Source organism: Oncorhynchus keta, unplaced genomic scaffold (genome assembly GCF_023373465.1).
Source record: "Oncorhynchus keta strain PuntledgeMale-10-30-2019 unplaced genomic scaffold, Oket_V2 Un_contig_27909_pilon_pilon, whole genome shotgun sequence".
Classification (NCBI taxonomy): Eukaryota; Metazoa; Chordata; class Actinopteri; order Salmoniformes; family Salmonidae; genus Oncorhynchus; species Oncorhynchus keta.
Genome location: NW_026285758.1, coordinates 17,677 through 39,962, shown reverse-complemented (window position 1 = coordinate 39,962; position 22,286 = coordinate 17,677). Strand labels below are relative to the sequence as shown.

The 22,286-nt window shown below is 45.7% G+C and overlaps 1 protein-coding gene across 1 annotated transcript; it reads right to left on the bottom strand.

The window, feature by feature from the left end:
• Positions 1 to 11,609: 11,609 nt before the first annotated feature.
• Positions 11,610 to 12,943, bottom strand: LOC127923014 (uncharacterized). Its single transcript, XM_052506943.1, has 4 exons — positions 12,635 to 12,943; positions 12,370 to 12,467; positions 11,853 to 11,946; positions 11,610 to 11,804 (listed from the first exon to the last, which is right to left on the bottom strand). Exons 1-4 carry the CDS (start codon positions 12,884 to 12,886, stop codon positions 11,610 to 11,612), a joined length of 639 nt encoding a protein of 212 aa, XP_052362903.1. The 5' UTR covers positions 12,887 to 12,943.
• Positions 12,944 to 22,286: the final 9,343 nt, after the last annotated feature.

Genomic DNA, 22,286 nt, shown 5'->3' with positions numbered 1-22,286 from the left:
TTCACATCAGGACCCTTTAATGTAACACACAGACATACTCATATTCACATCAGGACCCTTTAATGTAACACACAGACATACTCATATTCACATCAGGACCCTTTAATGTAACACACAGACATACTCATATTCACATCAGGACCCTTTAATGTAACACACAGACATACTCATATTCACATCAGGACCCTTTAATGTAACACACAGACATACTCATATTCACATCAGGACCCTTTAATGTAACACACAGACATACTCATATTCACATCAGGACCCTTTAATGTAACACACAGACATACTCATATTCACATCAGGACCCTTTAATGTAACACACAGACATACTCATATTCACATCAGGACCCTTTAATGTAACACACAGACATACTCATATTCACATCAGGACCCTTTAATGTAACACACAGACATACTCATATTCACATCAGGACCCTTTAATGTAACACACAGACATACTCATATTCACATCAGGACCCTTTAATGTAACACACAGACATACTCATATTCACATCAGGACCCTTTAATGTAACACACAGACATACTCATATTCACATCAGGACCCTTTAATGTAACACACAGACATACTCATATTCACATCAGGACCCTTTAATGTAACACACAGACATACTCATATTCACATCAGGACCCTTTAATGTAACACACAGACATACTCATATTCACATCAGGACCCTTTAATGTAACACACAGACATACTCATATTCACATCAGGACCCTTTAATGTAACACACAGACATACTCATATTCACATCAGGACCCTTTAATGTAACACACAGACATACTCATATTCACATCAGGACCCTTTAATGTAACACACAGACATACTCATATTCACATCAGGACCCTTTAATGTAACACACAGACATACTCATATTCACATCAGGACCCTTTAATGTAACACACAGACATACTCATATTCACATCAGGACCCTTTAATGTAACACACAGACATACTCATATTCACATCAGGACCCTTAATTGGAAGTAATTCCTTTACCAGTGATGTTGTTCTGGAGTGTCAGACGTTGTTGGAGCGAACCATTAAGGAGAGAGCTGAGCATTAAATAGGTCTAGTTGCCAGGCTGAAATAGCAAGGACATGCACATTAAGAGAAGATGACACCCAGGCTATACTCTATTTTTGAAAGAGCACATTAACCAACACCATACGAACATTTATGACAGCTGGACATACTATGGTCAGCAGGATACAGGAAGAAAGATGGAAGCAAGATAACTGATGACTAACATGTGAAACATAAGCATGCAATGCATACATTATTTTAGAACATGGAAAGAGTTCTACTATCATTATAACCTAACCAAAAGCAGATATGAGCATTAGTGGGCGTGAACTAGCTCTGAGATGAGAAGAAAATAGTAAAGGTCAAGGGAAGCTATTTTGATATAGCGGGAGGGGACTCTATATGTTTTGCAAAAACAGAATCCTATAAAGGCAGGACTCTGTAATATGAGAATGTGTTCTCTTTCCATGGAGGGGCTCAGCCCTGTTATGTTTGTGATAGGGTCCTTCCATGGAGGGGCTCGGCCCTGTTATGCTTGTGATAGGGTCCTTCCATGGAGGGGCTCGGCCCTGTTATGCTTGTGATAGGGTCTTTCCATGGAGGGGCTCAGCCCTGTTATGCTTGTGATAGGGTCCTTCCATGGAGGGGCTCGGCCCTGTTATGCTTGTGATAGGGTCCTTCCATGGAGGGGCTCAGCCCTGTTATGCTTGTGATAGGGTCCTTCCATGGAGGGGCTCGGCCCTGTTATGCTTGTGATAGGGTCCTTCCATGGAGGGGCTCGGCCCTGTTATGTTTGTGATAGGGTCCTTCCATGGAGGGGCTCGGCCCTGTTATGTTTGTGATAGGGTCTTTCCATGGAGGGGCTCAGCCCTGTTATGCTTGTGATAGGGTCCTTCCATGGAGGGGCTCGGCCCTGTTATGCTTGTGATAGGGTCTTTCCATGGAGGGGCTTGGCCCTGTTATGCTTGTGATAGGGTCCTTCCATGGAGGGGCTCGGCCCTGTTATGTTTGTGATAGGGTCCTTCCATGGAGGGGCTTGGCCCTGTTATGCTTGTGATAGGGTCCTTCCATGGAGGGGCTCGGCCCTGTTTTGCTTGTGATAGGGTCCTTCCATGGAGGGGCTTGGCCCTGTTATGCTTGTGATAGGGTCCTTCCATGGAGGGGCTCGGCCCTGTTATGCTTGTGATAGGGTCCTTCCATGGAGGGGCTCGGCCCTGTTATGCTTGTGATAGGGTCTTTCCATGGAGGGGCTTGGCCCTGTTATGCTTGTGATAGGGTCCTTCCATGGAGGGGCTCGGCCCTGTTATGTTTGTGATAGGGTCCTTCCATGGAGGGGCTTGGCCCTGTTATGCTTGTGATAGGGTCCTTCCATGGAGGGGCTCGGCCCTGTTTTGCTTGTGATAGGGTCCTTCCATGGAGGGGCTTGGCCCTGTTATGCTTGTGATAGGGTCCTTCCATGGAGGGGCTCGGCCCTGTTATGCTTGTGATAGGGTCCTTCCATGGAGGGGCTCGGCCCTGTTATGTTTGTGATAGGGTCCTTCCATGGAGGGGCTCAGCCCTGTTATGCTTGTGATAGGGTCCTTCCATGGAGGGGCTCGGCCCTGTTATGCTTGTGACAGGGTCCTTCCATGGAGGGGCTCGGCCCTGTTATGTTTGTGATAGGGTCCTTCCATGGAGGGGCTCGGCCCTGTTATGCTTGTGATAGGGTCCTTCCATGGAGGGGCTCGGCCCTGTTATGCTTGTGATAGGGTCCTTCCATGGAGGGGCTCAGCCCTGTTATGCTTGTGATAGGGTCCTTCCATGGAGGGGCTCAGTTTTGCTACTTTGTATTAACGTGTATATTGAATTCACAAGTTCTTTTAAGAGTGTTATATTTCTGAGACGATTCTCCACGACAACGTCTCTAGTAGAAAGTGTACAAATCAGAGAACTGAGTGTCTCTTTTATACAGTTTGTCCAGTTAAGGTGTAAAATGATGAACCTATCAGAGTTCTACAGAATACATATTACTAGGAACTGTATCTTTCCTCCTCCACAGACCACACCCCTCCTCTAGTCATGTCTCAACCTGTCCATCCAGTACCACATTCATGTCTCCTTCTGACCCTGACCTGAACCTTGGAATCCATAGAGGTGAAACTGCCACTTCAGTTTGCGATTTACAACAAAGACATGAATTCCAACAACAAAGACAAAATCATCAGACATCATTCAACATTATTACCCACACAATAGAACAGCAGAGTATGTACTAAGATGTTTTTATTTTATTTAGATATACATCTTGTTTTAGAGAGTAGATCATATTTAAAATTGCAGAGAGATTGTGGCCTGTATCAATGTAATTATCTGCACCATTTCCAATCCCCCATATATATATATATATGTTTATTATATTTTCTTACTTTATTATTTTGCCCTAAAGTGAATTAGGTTGGGTGAATTAATGTATTGATTAAATGTTTCCTTTTAGCATCAGGCTTATCCCTATTGGCTTAGCCTACTGCGCAAATGACAATGCAACAAAAGGTTTAGAACATGAACTTGAGGTAATGGTTCCAGAACCACCAGGTGCATTCATCTTTCGAATCCAAACAAACCTGAATTCATGACCTACTGAAAAGTGAAAACAAGATGAATGCCAACAAATCCAGATTCTTCCCCTCTCTCTATGACCAGTCCAACGCATGCGGGGATATTTGGACCTCCATTTTGCAGGACCATAATCATTGCAATGCGCAGCAGAAGCAGCAGCAGCCTGTTAGAGACACTGAGCGGTGGCCTGACACTGGCATCCTACTGGTGAACAACTACCAACCTCTGGAGGTGTTTAGTCCTCCGACCGGTATCCATGTGGCCAGGAGGAGCGACATGGACGAAGTCAACGAGCTGGCTATCCTGATGATGGAGTTGGAGTTGGGAGAGCAGATGGGAGAGCCTTTAGATCACGGGAGATGTAAAATACAATGCTATTTTTTTCATTTGACAATCTGACTTCAAACGTGCTGTTTCGTATTGTAGACCTAGTAGGTCTATGTGACAGACAGACAGTTTGGGGTGTCTGATGCTGTTGTCTATTACAATGTTAGACTTCTATGGAGAATTAGTGCCAACACTTTTATAAATTGAATGATTCTCTTTCCCTCCCATTATAGATTACTTCCTAAGCAACCTTCATACATCTGTCATCCAACAACTGAGAAGAGAAGGATTCAAATCAGGGAAAAACTATGATGATTGTATCTCATCAGAATTACCTTGACTAACAACTATTTATGTTCATAAATAAATCATATATTAAAGTCACAAACCACATTCTTCATCAAACAGCCAATCTGTCATCCCTTTTATTGAGTTAATCTGCAAAGATTCAGATCACATAATCTGCCATCCTGTTTCTCTCTTCAGACTGATGTATCAGCATTCAAATGTGAAAAGTGTTCATTTCATCACAAAACTGGTCAGCATCTACAGAACAGACAGAAAGGGTTTCACTTTACAATACTGCAGCTATATGATAACATAACCGTCCATCCTCAACCATGAGTTTTGTCAGTCCATCAGCAAAATAGATGCTGGAAACAGAAAAGCAACAGAGTTCTGGTTTGGAGTTACAGTAACAGAGAGTATTCCTCTCCTATTTACACTCAGACACACAGGACGGGCTGGAAAACACAATCTCCCAGGGTGCATCTGAAAACAGAAACTCTACTGTACAGGGGTCAGTAAAAAGGAAATCAGGGTGAAAAACTATGACCTACATCTGAAATAATGCAATAATTTGTCATCATGATAAACACAGAAGGAGAAAATATGTGACATTTTTGGGACAATTCATTTGAACAGTTTATTTTTGTGTTGCAATACCACCGATGATGTGTGAGTTGATATGCTCTTCCACCCATCCTTTGGTTTACTGTGACCAAAACGATTACACTCTTCCCCCTCTCACCTGTTCCTCTTATCAAATATAATCAAACCAAGCTCATCTCAGCCTTGGTTTCCATGTGTAGACTCATGCATGTCACGTCCACCCATTAGAATACCAAGGGCCACTGTATGAATACTGTACAGACAAGGACCTTCAGACAAGGTGTGTTCACTCACTGGGAACGAGAGAATAAAAGCCAGACTCCATGTAGAGGACCAAACTTAGGACTGGGAGCTGCCCTAACCTTTTCACCTTCATGTCCAGCAACAGTTAACATAACAGACATATACCTATAGGATAAAGTGCATTTGAGCTGGTTCTCGTTAAAAATAAAAAGTTACAGTACAATCATCAAGGAGATCAAAGTCATTGGGATCGACATTCACAATATGATGTAAAGAATGCACTGCTGACAGAGGACCTTGGTCTTCAAAGGTCAAACTAATATCTATGTAGTTAACAGTGTCCCAGTCCACCACTGTCCATATGGAACTGTATAGTATCATTATACCTACTAGAGGACCTTGGTCTTCAAAGGTCAAACTAATATCTATGTAGTTAACAGTGTCCCAGTCCACCACTGTCCATATGAACTGTATAGTATCATTATACCTACTAGAGGACCTTGGTCTTCAAAGGTCAAACTAATATCTATATAGTTAACAGTGTCCCAGTCCACCACTGTCCATATGAACTGTATAGTATCATTATACCTACTAGAGGACCTTGGTCTTCAAAGGTCAAACTAATATCTATGTAGTTAACAGTGTCCCAGTCCACCACTGTCCATATGGAACTGTATAGTATCATTATAACTACTAGAGGACCTTGGTCTTCAAAGGTCAAAATAATATCTATGTAGTTAACAGTGTCCCAGTCCACCACTGTCCATATGGAACTGTATAGTATCATTATAACTACTAGAGGACCTTGGTCTTCAAAGGTCAAAATAATATCTATGTAGTTAACAGTGTCCCAGTCCACCACTGTCCATATGGAACTGTATAGTATCATTATAACTACTAGAGGACCTTGGTCTTCAAAGGTCAAACTAATATCTATGTAGTTAACAGTGTCCCAGTCCACCACATATGGAACTGTATAGTATCCCAGTCCTTGGTCTTCAAAGGTCAAACAATATCTATGTCAGTGTCCCATCCACCACTGTCCATATGGAACTGTATAGTATCATTATAACTACTAGAGGACCTTGGTCTTCAAAGGTCAAAATAATATCTATGTAGTTAACAGTGTCCCAGTCCACCACTGTCCATATGAACTGTATAGTATCATTATACCTACTAGAGGACCTTGGTCTTCAAAGCTCAAACTAATATCTATGTAGTTAACAGTGTCCCAGTCCACCACTGTCCATATGGACTGTATAGTATCATTATAACTAATAGAGGACCTTGTGCCATCAATCCTGGGGATTTTGTGCATTAAACCAGAGATGCACATCTCCAGTCCTAAAATGTCAAAGAGTCAGTCTGCTTTTTGTCTTATCTGATCATTACTAGAAGAAAAACATTACAGAATGTAGAAATGTATTGTGTAGAACACAGATATGACACTCTGTTATATAGAATCATTACAGTGCAATACATACTTTCTCTAACATTTAACATTTACTGAGTGGATTCTGTGGCCAATTTATGATTTATTTGATTTCTAAAGAAAAGATAAATCTAACTGAGCACTGTCAGCTTTTAAAGTGACCTCTCTCCTTTCTGTTAAGAAACACATCACATTTACAGTTGTGTTAAACCCAGTCCAACTTTACAGTGTCCAAGAAAAGGGCTACAGTACTGGATTTCTGATCATGTTCACGTTGTGAAAGGCAGTTTGGAGGCATCGTCAAGAAACAAGTGAAATTGTTGTTGGCATCCTTCAGATTCAAGTGTTTGTCGACACAATAATCACAGTTTATGAGGCACATGTGTTCTGACAGGTGTCTTCCAAACATGTTGTCAGATCTCAACTCACTGTTCATTTCCATTCATATACAATACCAGCACCTCCTTTTCATAGGAGACAATCAACACCCTTCTTTAAATCTACTGACTTCAATTGTGCCTAATTTGTGGTCCAATTGTTTTCAAACTGCTTGAAATGATACTTAGAAGACATGGCTGAGCACAGGGAAAGGGAATCTGACTCAGTTCTCAATTGTCATTGAAGAACATAAGCTAAATCCCCTCTCAGTCAGAGGATGGAATACTCAGGGCCATTGCAGATGACAACAAAACAGAAGTCTCTCTTTTAGTTGAAATGGACTTGTTCTATAAAAAGAGCTAAGATACATGGCATCCCTTTACATGCTTATATATACACATTATACAACGGGTGGGTCTAATCCTGAATGCTGATTGGTTAAAACCGCATTCCAGTCAGTGTCTATTCCACAAGTTACCACCGGCTAAATCTATGATGTTAAATTGTCTATTTACTCTGTTCCATATGACTGTGCAATCCACTGCCTCATCATCCCAGCCAAGCAATTTATAAACTTAATCTCCACTATAAAAGCATCTAGACATTATCTCACATTTCCTTTAGACTAACATTACGTTTGCAACAGCGGAGATTTGTATAAACCTTGCTGTCTGTCTCTCCAACATTTGCAACATTGTTTCAATATTCAAATTCAACGTCCAGCTGTCCCATAGTAATGAACATGTCAGGAGTCGGGACAAGACAGGCAGGCAGCGTTTCTCAACAAGTCAACATCATGAATCAGCTGGTATCGTTTTTATGGATATATACAAAGAAATGTCAATTGAAAAAAGGTCAAATGAAACGAAGTGCAGCTAGTTTGCAGTCTTTCCAGCTTCAGTTTGAAGTGATTGTGTTAGCTGTGTTGTTGGTTAGCCTCTCTGAACAACAGTGTCCTGACAAGTGAGCACATTTTGTATGCCAGGACAAATCGAGCCTCATTAGCTCATTGTTATGGATTTATCCAAATAAATATCTCTAGAAAACAGCTAAAACAAATGCAAATGCAACTACTGCTGTTATTCTAGCTGTAAGTTAGCCTTAGTTGGCTAACAGGAAAGAAAGGGATAAGAACGTTGCCAGCCAGCATGGAAACGGAACATTTAGAACAAATGACTGGGTCGCATCCATAAATACAGAACAAAAGACTCTGTGTCGCTTCTCTATTGTAGCAACCGAACTGATAGAACGAACGACAAGCTGGCTAGATTTGTGTCGGGACTATACCTTGTAGAAGGATGTATTAGTGTGAATAAATTAATTTAAAAAAATAATAATAATGAAAATATGTCAATCATTATTTGAATATGTTGGTAACACATTGTATAAAAGTGATGCCCTCGAAACCGGTGTTTGGAGGATTTAGTGCCACGGTCTGCCTGCCCTCGACTTCGTGGGTTGCTAAGGTTACTGTCCTGGTTAGTGAAACACTCATCTTTCATTATTCCAGGTCTTTAGATGTGGGGATGACATATGTACAATGTAAAGGAACAGGTAATGTAACTATAGAGACATCGTTAAGAAGAGATGACTGACAGTTTGAGATAGAACACTTTCACTCTTCAGTAACTCCAAAATAACAGCATGGTGATGAAACACGTCAGAGAAACGTGGGATTTTCCCACTTTGAGAGAGGTGGGAGAGAGAGAGAAATAGAAAGAAAGAGGCTTTTATCAGTCTTAATATACAAATGTCAAAAAGTTTAGTTTGAGAGTTTGTTTTGTCTCTAGTGTTACAGCATGTTCAGAAAAGAGAGTGCTGCAATTCCACCTCCCAGCCACTAGAGGGATTACACCTGGAACTCAAACATGTCTGTCTGCTTCTTGGCCAGCTTTGCCACCTCCTGGCGGATGGCCTGGACCAGGGCGGATGTGGAGAGACTGCTGAGGGGGACTCTGTCTCTGGGCTCCCCCGCATCGGGCAGGCTCTGCTGGGACGCGGCGGTGGTCGGGGTGGGGGGTGGCTCCATGGCCTGGCCATAGTGTAGGGGGAGTCTGGGGGAGCTGCCTTGAGGGTAGCGGGGATGAGGGAAGGCCTCCACGTACCCCGGGAGAGCCACCTGGAAGAGATGGTAGGCCAGGTGTCACCAAAACTACCACACAGGGTTTGATACCCACCTAAATGATAGGAAATACAGCTGATGCTTTGTTTTCATTTTTATTTTTCAAATTCAAAAACATATTATCCTTATTGGATCAGTTTGCTGGGTGAAAATTGTCTCTCTTCCACATGTATTACACATATATTCAAATGGCTGAAAACAAGGGAAAATATACACAAGCACACTTGGATGAAACTCACACGATAAAATAAATTAAGAAGTAAAAATTAAAACGGCGATTAAAATATCTGTGACTTTTAAAAATTGACTTTCGATTCAAACCAAGCATTTGAACTCCACTTATGGGTTACTTTAGAATGTGGACATGAGATGTGTCTGACTCTACACACAACTAATAATTGAAATACCCAAAAGAAAAAAGAAAAGAGGTGTTCATTTAGGAAATGTGCTCAACTACCCTGGTATTTTGCTGTGTCCACTCAACGCCAGCCATACATTCAGTTCAGCAAATGGTTTCTATATGACACTGGTTCTGCAAAAAGACACTGCGTGAAGACATCTGGTTGAAACAGGCAGACAAACAGGGATACAAAGAACATTCCATACAGAAGAGGAAAGGCCAGTGAGGAGAGGGGAGATCAAATGGTCAGTAACAGATCTGACAGAGGAGGAAAGGCCAGTGAGGAGAGGGGAGGTCACATGGTCAATAACAGATCTGAGGCCAGTGAGGAGAGGGGAGGTCAGAGGAGGAAAGACCAGTGAGGAGAGGGGAGGTCACATGATCAATAACAGATCTGACAGAGGAGGAAAGGGGAGGTCCAGTGAGGAGAAAGGCCAGTGAGGAGAGGGGAGGTCACATGATCAATAACAGATCTGACAGAGGAGGAAAGACCAGTGAGGAGAGGGGAGGTCACATGATCAATAACAGATCTGACAGAGGAGGAAAGACCAGTGAGGCCAGTGAGGAGGAGGAAAGGTGAGGAGGTCACATGATCAATAACAGATCTGACAGAGGAGGAAAGGCCAGTGAGAGAGGAAAGGGTGAGGTCACATGATCAATAACAGATCTGACAGAGGAGGAAAGACCAGTGAGGAGAGGGGAGGTCACATGGTCAATAACAGATCTGACAGAGGAGGAAAGGCCAGTGAGGAGAGGGGAGGTCACATGATCAATAACAGATCTGACAGAGGAGGAAAGGGGAGGTCCAGTGAGGAGAAAGGGGAGGTCACATGGTCAATAACAGATCTGACAGAGGAGGAAAGGCCAGTGAGGAGAGGGGAGGTCACATGGTCAATAACAGATCTGACAGAGGAGGAAAGGCCAGTGAGGAGAGGAAAGGCCAGGAGTCACATGAGGAGGAAAGGCCAGTCAATAACCAGTGATCTGAACAGAGGAGAGGGGAGGTCACATGGTCAGATCTGACAGAAGAGGAAAGGCCAGTGAGCCAGTGAGGAGAGGGGAGGTCACATGGTCAGTAACAGATATTCATGATGAGTCACATTTTGGTGTCTTATAAACATCCAGGAAAACACATTGAGCTCTGTAACTTTCCATTAGTTTACATAACAACTCTAAGACCTGGGGCAGGATTGGGCAGTGAGGAGTGGTTGTGGCTCAGGTAAAACATACCCTTAAGTACAGATTTAGGATCAGAATAGGAATCCTAACTTTACCATAAGGTAACGTAGTTCCAGGATCAGTGCAATCAGCAATTTATGCAATTTATGTTACAATAACAGAAACCCCAAAGCAAGTCAGGGGGGAAAATAGGTTTATTCAGAGGCCAAATCATAGATGTTATGCTGAGAGGTAGATGGTCATTCTCCCCTGTCCTCAGTGATTCTCTCCAGTGGTTCTGACCCAGAACAAAGGGACAGTGTAGTTTTATAACCCAGCCCTAGCCTGTGGTTGACCAATTACAGATCTGAATAAAACTAGCCAATGGCCAAATAACAAGTATCCTATTTCAGAAGAGGGGATATTCACCCATGTCTCATTGAGCAATAATTCCCTATAACAGAAAAAACACTATTTCCCTTCATCATTATTACTCCATTGAGGAGACCTCTCATCCTCTGTCTCTGTGTTGTGTATTTATCTTTGACCTATTCTTACAGTGGGTAGCTACTTCTACCTACACGGTGAGTGTGGAAAGTAGGGGGTTCTTACAGAGTCAGCCCACTAACAGATCCTGACAGAGGAGGACATCCAGGATGGGCTGTGGTAAGAGGACGGAGGCGTGGAGGCAAAGTACTCAGACAGAGGAGGCTGGGATGGCCAGTGAGGGGTTTCCTGGGGGGTTAGGTCACATGGTCAATACTACAGACAACTACCATTACTAGAAGAATAATCAAGTTGTTCTACAGTGAAAAACAACAAAGTTAACAAACCTAAATGGTCCCTAATAACTCCTAACCCAAACCCAAACTCCTTAGAAACTCTGACCCAAACTCCTTAGGAAACTCCTTCCCCAGTGAGGAACCTAGGGCTAGGTAATAAAACATAAATAAAAAAACAGACAAACAGGTTCTGACCTGAGGGTGGAAAGGCCTGTGAGGAGGGGAGGTCACTGGAGAGGGGACAGATCTGACAGGAGAGGGGGACTGAGGGGAGGCTGCAGGAGAGGGGGACTGGGGGAGTGCTGCTCTGGAGAGGGGGACTGAGGGGAGTGCTGCTCTGGAGACGGGGACTGAGGGGAGTGCTCTCTGGAGACGGGGACAGGGGAGTGCTGCTCTGGAGAGGGGACTGAGGGAGTGCTGCTCTGGAGGAGGGGGACTGAGGGGAGTCACTGCTCAATAACAGATCTGACAGAGACAGGGGCGCTGCTGTCATTATGCTGGGTCTGCATGTCCGTCATGTAGGTCCCAGACTCTGAGATTCTGGTCAACCCCAGGTCAGGCGATCTGACAGAGGAGAGATAATGCTCACATCGCAACATCACATTCACATGCAACACATATTCTTCACCACAAGAGGACAGTGGTGCTCCACATAAGACCCACAGTAACACTGGATTCTCATTGCTATTCATGTCATCTTCCTCTGCACTGATTCTGCTTTCAAATGTGCAGTATACACGACTGAGATCAGTCTGGCCACACTGCATTTCCCTGGTGAATATTACCATGTGAATGTTGGGGAGTTCAGTGATTCATTTTTGGGTGAGAGTGAGGTGTTGCAGCTTTGATTCATTCGGGGAAAGAATAGTGTTATGGGGCTGTGTGTGTGTGTGTGTGTGTGTGTGTGTGTGTGTGTGTGTGTGTGTGTGTGTGTGTGTGTGTGTGTGTGTGTGTGTGTGTGTGTGTGTGTGTGTGTCCTGGCCGTACCGTCTTAGAGAGGTCCCTGGAGGGGGGCCGGTGCGAGGGGGAATAGGGGGTGGAGGAGAGGTCATAACCATGTCAGGAAGCTGGTTGAACCTAAAGGCCTGGAAGAAGACAAGTCAACACACACATGAATAATATACTGTGGGTTGATGTTTTCTGATAGGAGAAAGTGTCTACTTGTTAAGGTTTAGTCAACTAGAACCAGTACAGTAGTACATTTTGACCAAACATAACCATTCCCAGATGTTGTATCCTTCCACCCACTCACAGGTTTGGGGAGGCTGCACTGATACATGTCTGCTCCGTACGCCGGCACCCACTGCAGCCCTCCTCCCCGGCCACGGCTCATGGTTCCCGGTGCACTGGTCACCACGTCAGAGTAGGGCAGGGGTGGAGGTCCGGGGCTGTAGTGGCCGTGGTGGTAACCGTGGTGGGGATGATGGGAGTGGTGGTGGCGTCCGGCTGTGGAGGAGTGTCCCCCTGAGGCCAGGCTGAAGGCCTCCTCCAAGAGCAGGTGCATCTGCTGGCGTACCTCGTCGATGGACGGCTGGGAGCTCAACGTGGAGGTCTCTGAGTGACCTTTTCTGGGGCAGACATAACCCCCCGCTAGCCAATCAGACGATCCACGTTGGTCTCCTCAATCAGCTCCGGTTCAGTCTGAAACACAGAGAAAAAAGAGGGGAATTGGTTACACAAGTACACACACACACACACACACATTCACACACACACACACACACACACCACACACACACACACACACACACACACACACACACACACACACACACACACACACACACAGCCCAGGAGGTTGGTGGCACCTTAATTTGTGGTAATGACTGGAGCAGAATCAGTGGAATGGTATCAAACACATGAAACACATGGCTCCATTGGCACCGTTCCAGCCATCATTATGAGCCGTCCTCCCTCAGCAACCTCCACTGATACACTGTTCACACTTCATTTCTAATTAGTACTAGTAGAGCTAATACAGTTCAGACCTATCAGAGTAGAGAGTCATTGCCTCCCAGACCTATCAGAGGGTGTCATTGTCTCCATCCAGGATGGGCTGTGGTTTCAAGAGTTGTCATTGTCTCCCAGACCTTTCAGAGTAGAGTGTCATTGTCTCCCAGACCTTTCAGAGTAACCATTGTCTCCCAGACCTGGGATGAGTATTGTCATTGTCTCCCTGACCTGATGGGGTTCATTGTCTCCCAGACCTAACAGTGGTTCTCTCCCCAGTAGAGTGTCATTGTCTCCCAGACCTACAGAGTAGAGTGTCATTGCCTCCCAGACCTACAAGAGTACATTGTCTCCCAGACCTAGAAGAATAGTGTCATTGTCTCCCAGACCTACAAGTAGTGTCATTGTCTCAGACCTTCAGAGTAACCTGTCATTGTCTCCCAGACCTAACCAGAGTAATTGTCATTGTCTCCCAGACCTAAGACCCAATTGTCTCCCAGACCTATCAGAGTAGAGTGTCATTGTCTCCCAGACCTATCAGAGTTACCCATTGTCTCCCAGACCTATCAGAGTAGTGTCATTGTCTCCCCAGACCTAACTCAGAGTAGTGTCATTGTCTCCCAGACCTATCAGAGTAGATGTCATTGTCTCCCAGACCTATCAGAGTAGTGTCATTGTCTCCCAGACCTATCAAACAGAGTGTCATTGTCTCCCAGACCTATCAGAGTAGAGTGTCATTGTCTCCCAGACCTTTCAGACTGAGTAGAGTGTGCTCCCATTGAGTAGAGTGTCATTGTCTCCCAGACCTATCAGAGTAGAGTAGGTGTCATTGTCTCCCAGACCTGGAGTAGGGTCATTGTCTCCCAGACCTTCAGGAGAGAGTGTCATTGTCTCCCAGACCTATCAGAGTAGAGTGTCATTGTCTCCCAGACCTATCAGAGTAGAGTGTCATTGCCTCCCAGACCTAACAGAGGGAGTGTCATTGTCTCCCAGACCTATCAGAGTAGAGTGTCATTGTCCCAGACCTATCAGAGTAGTGTCATTGTCTCCCAGACCTGGAGAGTAGAGTGTCATTGTCTCCCAGACCTATCAGAGTAGAGTGTCATTGTCTCCCAGACCTATCAGAGTAGAGTGTCATTGTCTCCCAGACCTATCAGAGTAGAGTGTCATTGTCTCCCAGACCTATCAGAGTAGAGTGTCATTGTCTCCCAGACCTTTCAGAGTAGAGTGTCATTGCCTCCCAGACCTAACAGAGTAGAGTGTCATTGTCTCCCAGACCTTTCAGAGTAGAGTGTCATTGTCTCCCAGACCTATCAGAGTAGAGTGTCATTGTCTCCCAGACCTATCAGAGTGTCATTGCCTCCCAGACCTATCAGAGTAGTGTCATTGTATCCCAGACCTATCAGAGTAGAGAGTCATTGTCTCCCAGACCTATCAGAGTAGTGTCATTGTCTCCCAGACCTTTCAGAGTAGAGTGTCATTGTCTCCCAGACCTTTCAGAGTATGTGTCATTGTCTCCCAGACCTTTCAGAGTAGAGTGTCATTGTCTCCCAGACCTATCAGAGTGAGAGTCATTGTCTCCCAGACCTATCAGAGTATTGTGTCATTGTCTCCCAGACCTGTCATTGTCATTGTCTCCCAGACCTTTCAGGAGTGTCATTGATTCCCAGACCTAACAGAGTAGAGTGTCATTGTCTCCCAGACCTTTCAGAGTAGAGTGTCATTGTCTCCCAGACCTATCAGAGTAGAGTGTCATTGTCTCCCAGACCTTGTCTTGTGTATCAGAGTAGTGTCATTGTCTCCCAGACCTATCAGAGTAGAGTGTCATTGTCTCCCAGACCTTAGAGTAGAGTGTCATTGTCTCCCAGACCTTCAGAGTGAGAGTGGGATTGTCTCCCAGACCTATCAGAGTAGAGTGTCATTGTCTCCCAGACCTATTCAGAGTAGAGTGTCATTGTCTCCCAGACCTATCAGGTAGAAGTGTCATTGTCTCCCAGACCTATGAGTAGAGTGTCATTGTCTCCCAGACCTATCAGAGTGATGTTTGTCTCCCAGACCTTTCAGAGTAGAGTGTCATTGTCTCCCAGACCTATCAGAGTAGTGTCATTGTCTCCCAGACCTATCAGAGTAGAGTGTCATTGTCTCCCAGACCTTTCAGAGTAGAGTGTCATTGTCTCCCAGACCTATCAGAGTAGAGTGTCATTGTCTCCCAGACCTTTCAGAGTAGAGTGTCATTGTCTCCCAGACCTACAGGTTTCATTGTCTCCCAGACCTATCAGAGAGAGCTGTCATTGTCTCCCAGACCTATCAGAGTAGAGTGTCATTGTCTCCCAGACCTATAGAGTGTCATTGCCTCCCAGACCTACTGAGTAGTGTCATTGTCCCCAGACCTTTCAGAGTAGAGTGTCATTGTCTCCCAGACCTTTCAGAGTAGGGTGTCATTGTCTCCCAGACCTATCAGAGTAGTGTCATTGTCTCCCAGACCTATCAGAGTACATTGTCTCCCAGACCTTCAGGGATGATGTCATTGTCTCCCAGACCTATCAGAGTATTGTGTCATTGTCTCCCAGACCTTTCAGAGTAGTGTCATTGTCTCCCAGACCTATCAGAGTAGAGTGTCATTGTCTCCCAGACCTTTCAGAGTAGAGTGTCATTGCCTCCCAGACCTAACAGAGTAGAGTGTCATTGTCTCCCAGACCTTTCAGAGTAGAGTGTCATTGTCTCCCAGACCTATCAGAGTAGAGTGTCATTGTCTCCCAGACCTATCAGAGTAGTGTCATTGTCTCCCAGACCTATCAGAGTAGTCATTGTCTCCCAGACCTTTGACCCCTCTGTGGCATTGTCTCCCAGACCTAATCAGAGTAGAGTGTCATTGTCTCCCAGACCTCAGAGTAGGTGTCATTGTCTCCCAGACCTAACAGAGGGAGTGTCATTGTCTCCCAGACCTTTCAGACAGAGTGTCATTGTCTCCCAGACCTATCAGACAGAGTGTCATTGTCTCACAGACCTACACACATTGCACACCCAGACCTATCAGAGTAGTGTCATTGTACACACACCTATCAGACACAGACACTCCCAGACACTATCACACACACAGTGTCATTGTCTCCCAGACCTTTCAGGAGAGTGTCATTGTCTCCCAGACCTTTCAGAGTATTTGTCATTGTCTCCCTGGAGACCTTCAGAGTGGAATGTCATTGTCTCCCAGACCTGAAACAGTGTCATTGTCTCCCAGACCTATCAAGTATTGTGTCATTGTCTCCCAGACCTTTCAGGCGCATTGTTCCCAGACCATCAGATTAGAGTGTCATTGTCTCCCAGACCTCCAGATACAGTGTCATTGTCATCCCTAACCTAGTACTAGTAGAGCTAATGTCATTGTCTCCCAGACCTATCAGAGTAGAGAGTCATTGTCTCCCAGACCTATCAGAGTAGAGTGTCATTGTCTCCCAGACCTTCAGAGTAGTGTCATTGTCTCCCAGACCTATCAGAGTAAGTGTCATTGCCTCCCAGACCTATCAGAGTAGAGAGTCATTGTCTCCCAGACCTATCAGAGTATTGTGTCATTGCCTCCCAGACCTAACAGAGTAGAGTGTCATTGTCTCCCAGACCTTTCAGAGTAGAGTGTCATTGCCTCCCAGACCTAACAGAGTAGAGTGTCATTGTCTCCCAGACCTTTCAGAGTAGAGTGTCATTGTCTCCCAGACCTATCAGAGTAGAGTGTCATTGTCTCCCAGACCTATCAGAGTAGAGTGTCATTGCCTCCCAGACCTATCAGAGTAGTGTCATTGTATCCCAGACCTATCAGAGTAGTGCCTTTGTCTCCCAGACCTTTCAAATTAGAGTGTCATTGTCTCCCAGACCTATCAGAGTAGAGTGTCATTGTCTCCCAGACCTATCAGAGTAGAGTGTCATTGTCTCCCAGACCTTTCAGAGTAGAGTGTCATTGTCTCCCAGACCTATCAGAGTAGAGTGTCATTGTCTCCCAGACCTATCAGAGTAGAGTGTCATTGCCTCCCAGACCTATCAGAGTAGTGTCATTGTATCCCAGACTTATCAGAGTAGTGCCTTTGTCTCCCAGACCTTTCAAATTAGAGTGTCATTGTCTCCCAGACCTATCAGAGTAGAGTGTCATTGTCTCCCAGACCTTTCAGAGTAGAGTGTCATTGTCTCCCAGACCTATCAGAGTAGAGTGTCATTGTCTCCCAGACGTATCAGAGTAGAGTGTCATTGCCTCCCAGACCTATCAGAGTAGTGTCATTGTATCCCAGACCTATCAGAGTAGAGAGTCATTATCTCCCAGACCTATCAGAGTAGTGTCATTGTCTCCCAGACCTTTCAGAGTAGAGTGTCATTGTCTCCCAGACCTTTCAGAGTAGAGTGTCATTGTCTCCCAGACCTATCAGAGTAGAGTGTCATTGTCTCCCAGACCTATCAGAGTAGAGTGTCATTGTCTCCCAGACCTAACAGAGTAGAGTGTCATTGTCTCCCAGACCTTTCAGAGTAGAGTGTCATTGTCTCCCAGACCTATCAGACCTAACAGAGTAGAGTGTCATTGTCTCCCAGACCTATCAGAGTAGAGTGTCATTGTCTCCCAGACCTTCAGAGTAGTGTCATTGTCTCCCAGACCTATCAGAGTAGAGTGTCATTGTCTCCCAGACCTATCAGAGTAGTGTCATTGTCTCCCAGACCTTTCAGAGTAGAGTGTCATTGTCTCCCAGACCTTTCAGAGTATTGTGTGCATTGTCTCCCAGACCTTTCAGAGTAGAGTGTCATTGTCTCCCAGACCTATCAGAGTAGAGAGTCATTGTCTCCCAGACCTATCAGAGTATTGTGTCATTGTCTCCCAGACCTTTCAGAGTAGAGTGTCATTGTCTCCCAGACCTTTCAGAGTAGAGTGTCATTGCCTCCCAGACCTAACAGAGTAGAGTGTCATTGTCTCCCAGACCTTTCAGAGTAGAGTGTCATTGTCTCCCAGACCTATCAGAGTAGAGTGTCATTGTCTCCCAGACCTATCAGAGTAGAGTGTCATTGTCTCCCAGACCTATCAGAGTAGTGTCATTGTCTCCCAGACCTATCAGAGTAGAGTGTCATTGTCTCCCAGACCTATCAGAGTAGTGTCATTGTCTCCCAGACCTTTCAGAGTAGAGTGTCATTGTCTCCCAGACCTATCAGAGTAGAGTGTCATTGTCTCCCAGACCTTTCAGAGTAGAGTGTCATTGTCTCCCAGACCTATCAGAGTAGAGTGTCATTGTCTCCCAGACCTATCAGAGTAGAGTGTCATTGTCTCCCAGACCTTTCAGAGTAGAGTGTCATTGTCTCCCAGACCTATCAGAGTAGAGTGTCATTGTCTCCCAGACCTATCAGAGTAGAGTGTCATTGTCTCCCAGACCTATCAGAGTAGAGTGTCATTGTCTCCCAGACCTATCAGAGTAGAGTGTCATTGTCTCCCAGACCTATCAGAGTAGAGTGTCATTGTCTCCCAGACCTATCAGAGTAGTGTCTTTGTCTCCCAGACCTTTCAAAGTAGAGTGTCATTGTCTCCCAGACCTATCAGAGTAGAGTGTCATTGTCTCCCAGACCTATCAGAGTAGAGTGTCATTGTCTCCCAGACCTATCAGAGTAGAGTGTCATTGTCTCCCAGACCTTTCAGAGTAGTGTCATATGTCTCCCAGACCTGTCATTGTCTCCCAGACCTATCAGAGTAGAGTGTCATTGTCTCCCAGACCTATCAGAGTAGAGTGTCATTGTCTCCCAGACCTATTCAGAGTAGAGTGTCATTGTCTCCCAGACCTTTCAGAGTATTGTGTCATTGTCTCCCAGACCTTTCAGAGTAGAGTGTCATTGTCTCCCAGACCTATCAGAGTAGAGTGTCATTGTCTCCCAGACCTTTCAGAGTAGAGTGTCATTGTCTCCCAGACCTAACAGAGTAGAGTGTCATTGTCTCCCAGACCTATCAGAGTAGAGTGTCATTGTCTCCCAGACCTTTCAGAGAGAGTGTCATTGTCTCCCAGACCTTTCAGAGTAGAGTGTCATTGTCTCCCAGACCTATCAGAGTAGTGTCATTGTCTCCCAGACCTATCAGAGTAGAGTGTCATTGTCTCCCAGACCTTCAGAGTAGTGTCATTGTCTCCCAGACCTTTCAGAGTAGAGTGTCATTGTCTCCCAGACCTATCAGAGTAGAGTGTCATTGTCTCCCAGACCTATCAGAGTAGAGTGTCATTGTCTCCCAGACCTTTCAGAGTAGAGTGTCATTGTCTCCCAGACCTATCAGAGTAGAGTGTCATTGTCTCCCAGACCTATCAGAGTAGTGTCATTGTCTCCCAGACCTATCAGAGTAGAGTGTCATTGTCTCCCAGACCTATCAGAGTAGAGTGTCATTGTCTCCCAGACCTATCAGAGTAGTGTCATTGTCTCCCAGACCTTTCAGAGTAGAGTGTCATTGTCTCCCAGACCTATCAGAGTAGAGTGTCATTGTCTCCCAGACCTATCAGAGTAGTGTCATTGTCTCCCAGACCTTTCAGAGTAGAGTGTCATTGTCTCCCAGACCTATCAGAGTAGAGCGTAATTTTAGTGCTCTCTGAGGCTCAATTAAAAACTCTTCATTTACTTTATTAGCACCCTGCAAACTGGTGATGCTGCCCCGGTTTAGGGAGACATGTCCTTTACACAGAAACACACCACAACCCCAAAGACACTCGTGCCAAGTACTTTCTCTTTACAGCACTGAAGGACTATCCCACAATGCATTTGCAAGCCCCCCATTTCATGATTTACGAGCACAGTGCTACAACGGCAAATGAACAGTCCCCTGATAGCTTGGTGGAATGCCACTGACTCAACCAGAGATGGTCAGATGAGAAAGTGACTTTAACGATTCAGGAAGCTGTACTAGTGACTCATCCTGGCTGTGCGTTGTTGTTGACAAGATGCTGACTAAATTAGCCAGAGCTGCTTGATGGTACACTGTAGTCCTGTAATATCTCACATGAATAGGTGTTCAGTATTCCTCCAGTGGAACTGCTCTCTCTCTGGTTGGTCTCTGCAGGGTAGAGTGCTACCAGGACAGTTTTGTACGGAGTGTGAGTTGCGTTTCTGTTTATCTCTCCATCTCCTCCTTCCCTCTCCTTGTCCCGCCCCCCGTAGATTCATTGTGGCGATAAACAATCCGGCAAATCACTGTAGAAGTAATTAAGCACTGCGGTAAACTACTGGAGGTCTGTGTGTTAGCCTACTGTTATCTCTCTCTCTCTCAATTCAATTCAATTCAATTCAAGGGCTTTATTGGCATGGGAAGCATGTGTTAACATTGCCAAAGCAAGTGAGGTAGTCAACATACAAAGTGAATATATAAATATATATATATATATATATATATATATATATATATATATATATATATATATATATATATATATATATATATATATATATCTCTCTCTCTCTCTCTCTCTCTCTCTCTCTCTCTCTCTCTCTCTCTCTCTCTCTCTCTCTCTCTCTCTCTCTCTCTCTCTCTCACTCTCTCTCTCTCTCTCTTCTGTGCTCTCTCTCTCTCAGTTCTGTGCTCTCTCTCTCTCTATCCCACCTCTCCCCTCCTTGCTTTCTCCTCCAGCCTCTCTCTTCCTCCATCCCACTCTCTCTCAGGGTGATAAATGAGTTGGATCTGAGGGTGCCCTACTTCCTGTGCAATGGAAGGCAGCAGCCACAGGAGACCTGGCGCAGCCGCCTCATAAATCAGTTCCCGAGCAACACGGACAGGCGGAGACGTGGATCCGCAGTGATATGGCCCGCAGAGCAAGCGTTCCCACTGTTCCGCAGTGATATGGCCTGCAGAGCAAGCGTTCCCACTGTTCCACAGTGATATGGCCCGCAGAGCAAGCGTTCCCCACTGATCCAGAACAGTGACAGTGATATGGCCCGCAGAGCAAGCGTTCCCACTGATCCACAGTGATATGGCCCGCAGAGCAAGCGTTCCCACTGATCCAGAGGAGTGATATGGCCCGCAGAGCAAGCGTTCCCACTGTTCCACAGTGATATGGCCCGCAGAGCAAGCGTTCCCACTGTTCCGCAGTGATATGGCCCGCAGAGCAGTGTTCCCACTGTTCCACAGTGATATGGCCCGCAGAGCAGGTGAGCGTTCCCACTGTTCCGCAGTGATATGGCCCGTAGAGCAAGCGTTCCCACTGATCCACAGTGATATGGCCCGCAGAGCAAGCGTTCCCAATGTTCCGCAGTGATATGGCCCGCAGAGCAAGCGTTCCCACTGATCCACAGTGATATGGCCCGCAGAGCAAGCGTTCCCACTGTTCCGCAGTGATATGGCCCGCAGAGCAAGCGTTCCCACTGTTCCGCAGTGATATGGCCCGCAGAGCAAGCGTTCCCACTGATCCACAGTGATATGGCCCGCAGAGCAAGCGTTCCCACTGTTCCGCAGTGATATGGCCCGCAGAGCAGCGTTCCCACTGTTCCGCAGTGATATGGCCCGCAGAGCAAGCGTTCCCACTGTTCCACAGTGATATGGCCCGCAGAGCAGGGAGCGTTCACTGTTCCGCAGTGATATGGCCCGCAGAGCAAGCGCTCCCACTGATCCACAGTGATAGGAAGACAGGGTTCCCACTGTTCAGAACAATGGCCCGCAGAGCAAGTGTTCCCACTGTTCCGCAGTGATATGGCCCGCAGAGCAGAACGTTCCCACTGTTCCGCAGTGATATGGCCCGCAGAGCAAGCGCTCCCACTGATCCGCAGTGATATGGCCCGAGAAGACAGGGAGCGTTCCCACTGTTCCGCAGTGATATGGCCCGAAGAGCAAGCGTTCCCACTGATCCACAGTGATATGGCCCGTAGAGCAAGCATTCCCACTGATCCACAGTGATATGGCCCGCAGAGCAAGCGTTCCCACTGATCCACAGTGATATGGCCCGCAGAGCAAGCGTACCCACTGTTCCGCAGTG

Coding starts and splice junctions, on each gene's coding strand:
- LOC127923014 (XM_052506943.1), bottom strand. CDS start 12,886: ATGCACCTGCTCTTGGAGGAGGCCTTCAGCCTGGCCTCAGGGGGACAC. Junction 11,947..12,369: donor CCAGGGACCTCTCTAAGACG/GTACGGCCAGGA, acceptor CTCCTCTGTCAG/ATCGCCTGACCTGGGGTTGA. Junction 11,805..11,852: donor ACAGCAGCGCCCCTGTCTCT/GTCAGATCTGTT, acceptor CCCCTCCTCCAG/AGCAGCACTCCCTCAGTCCC.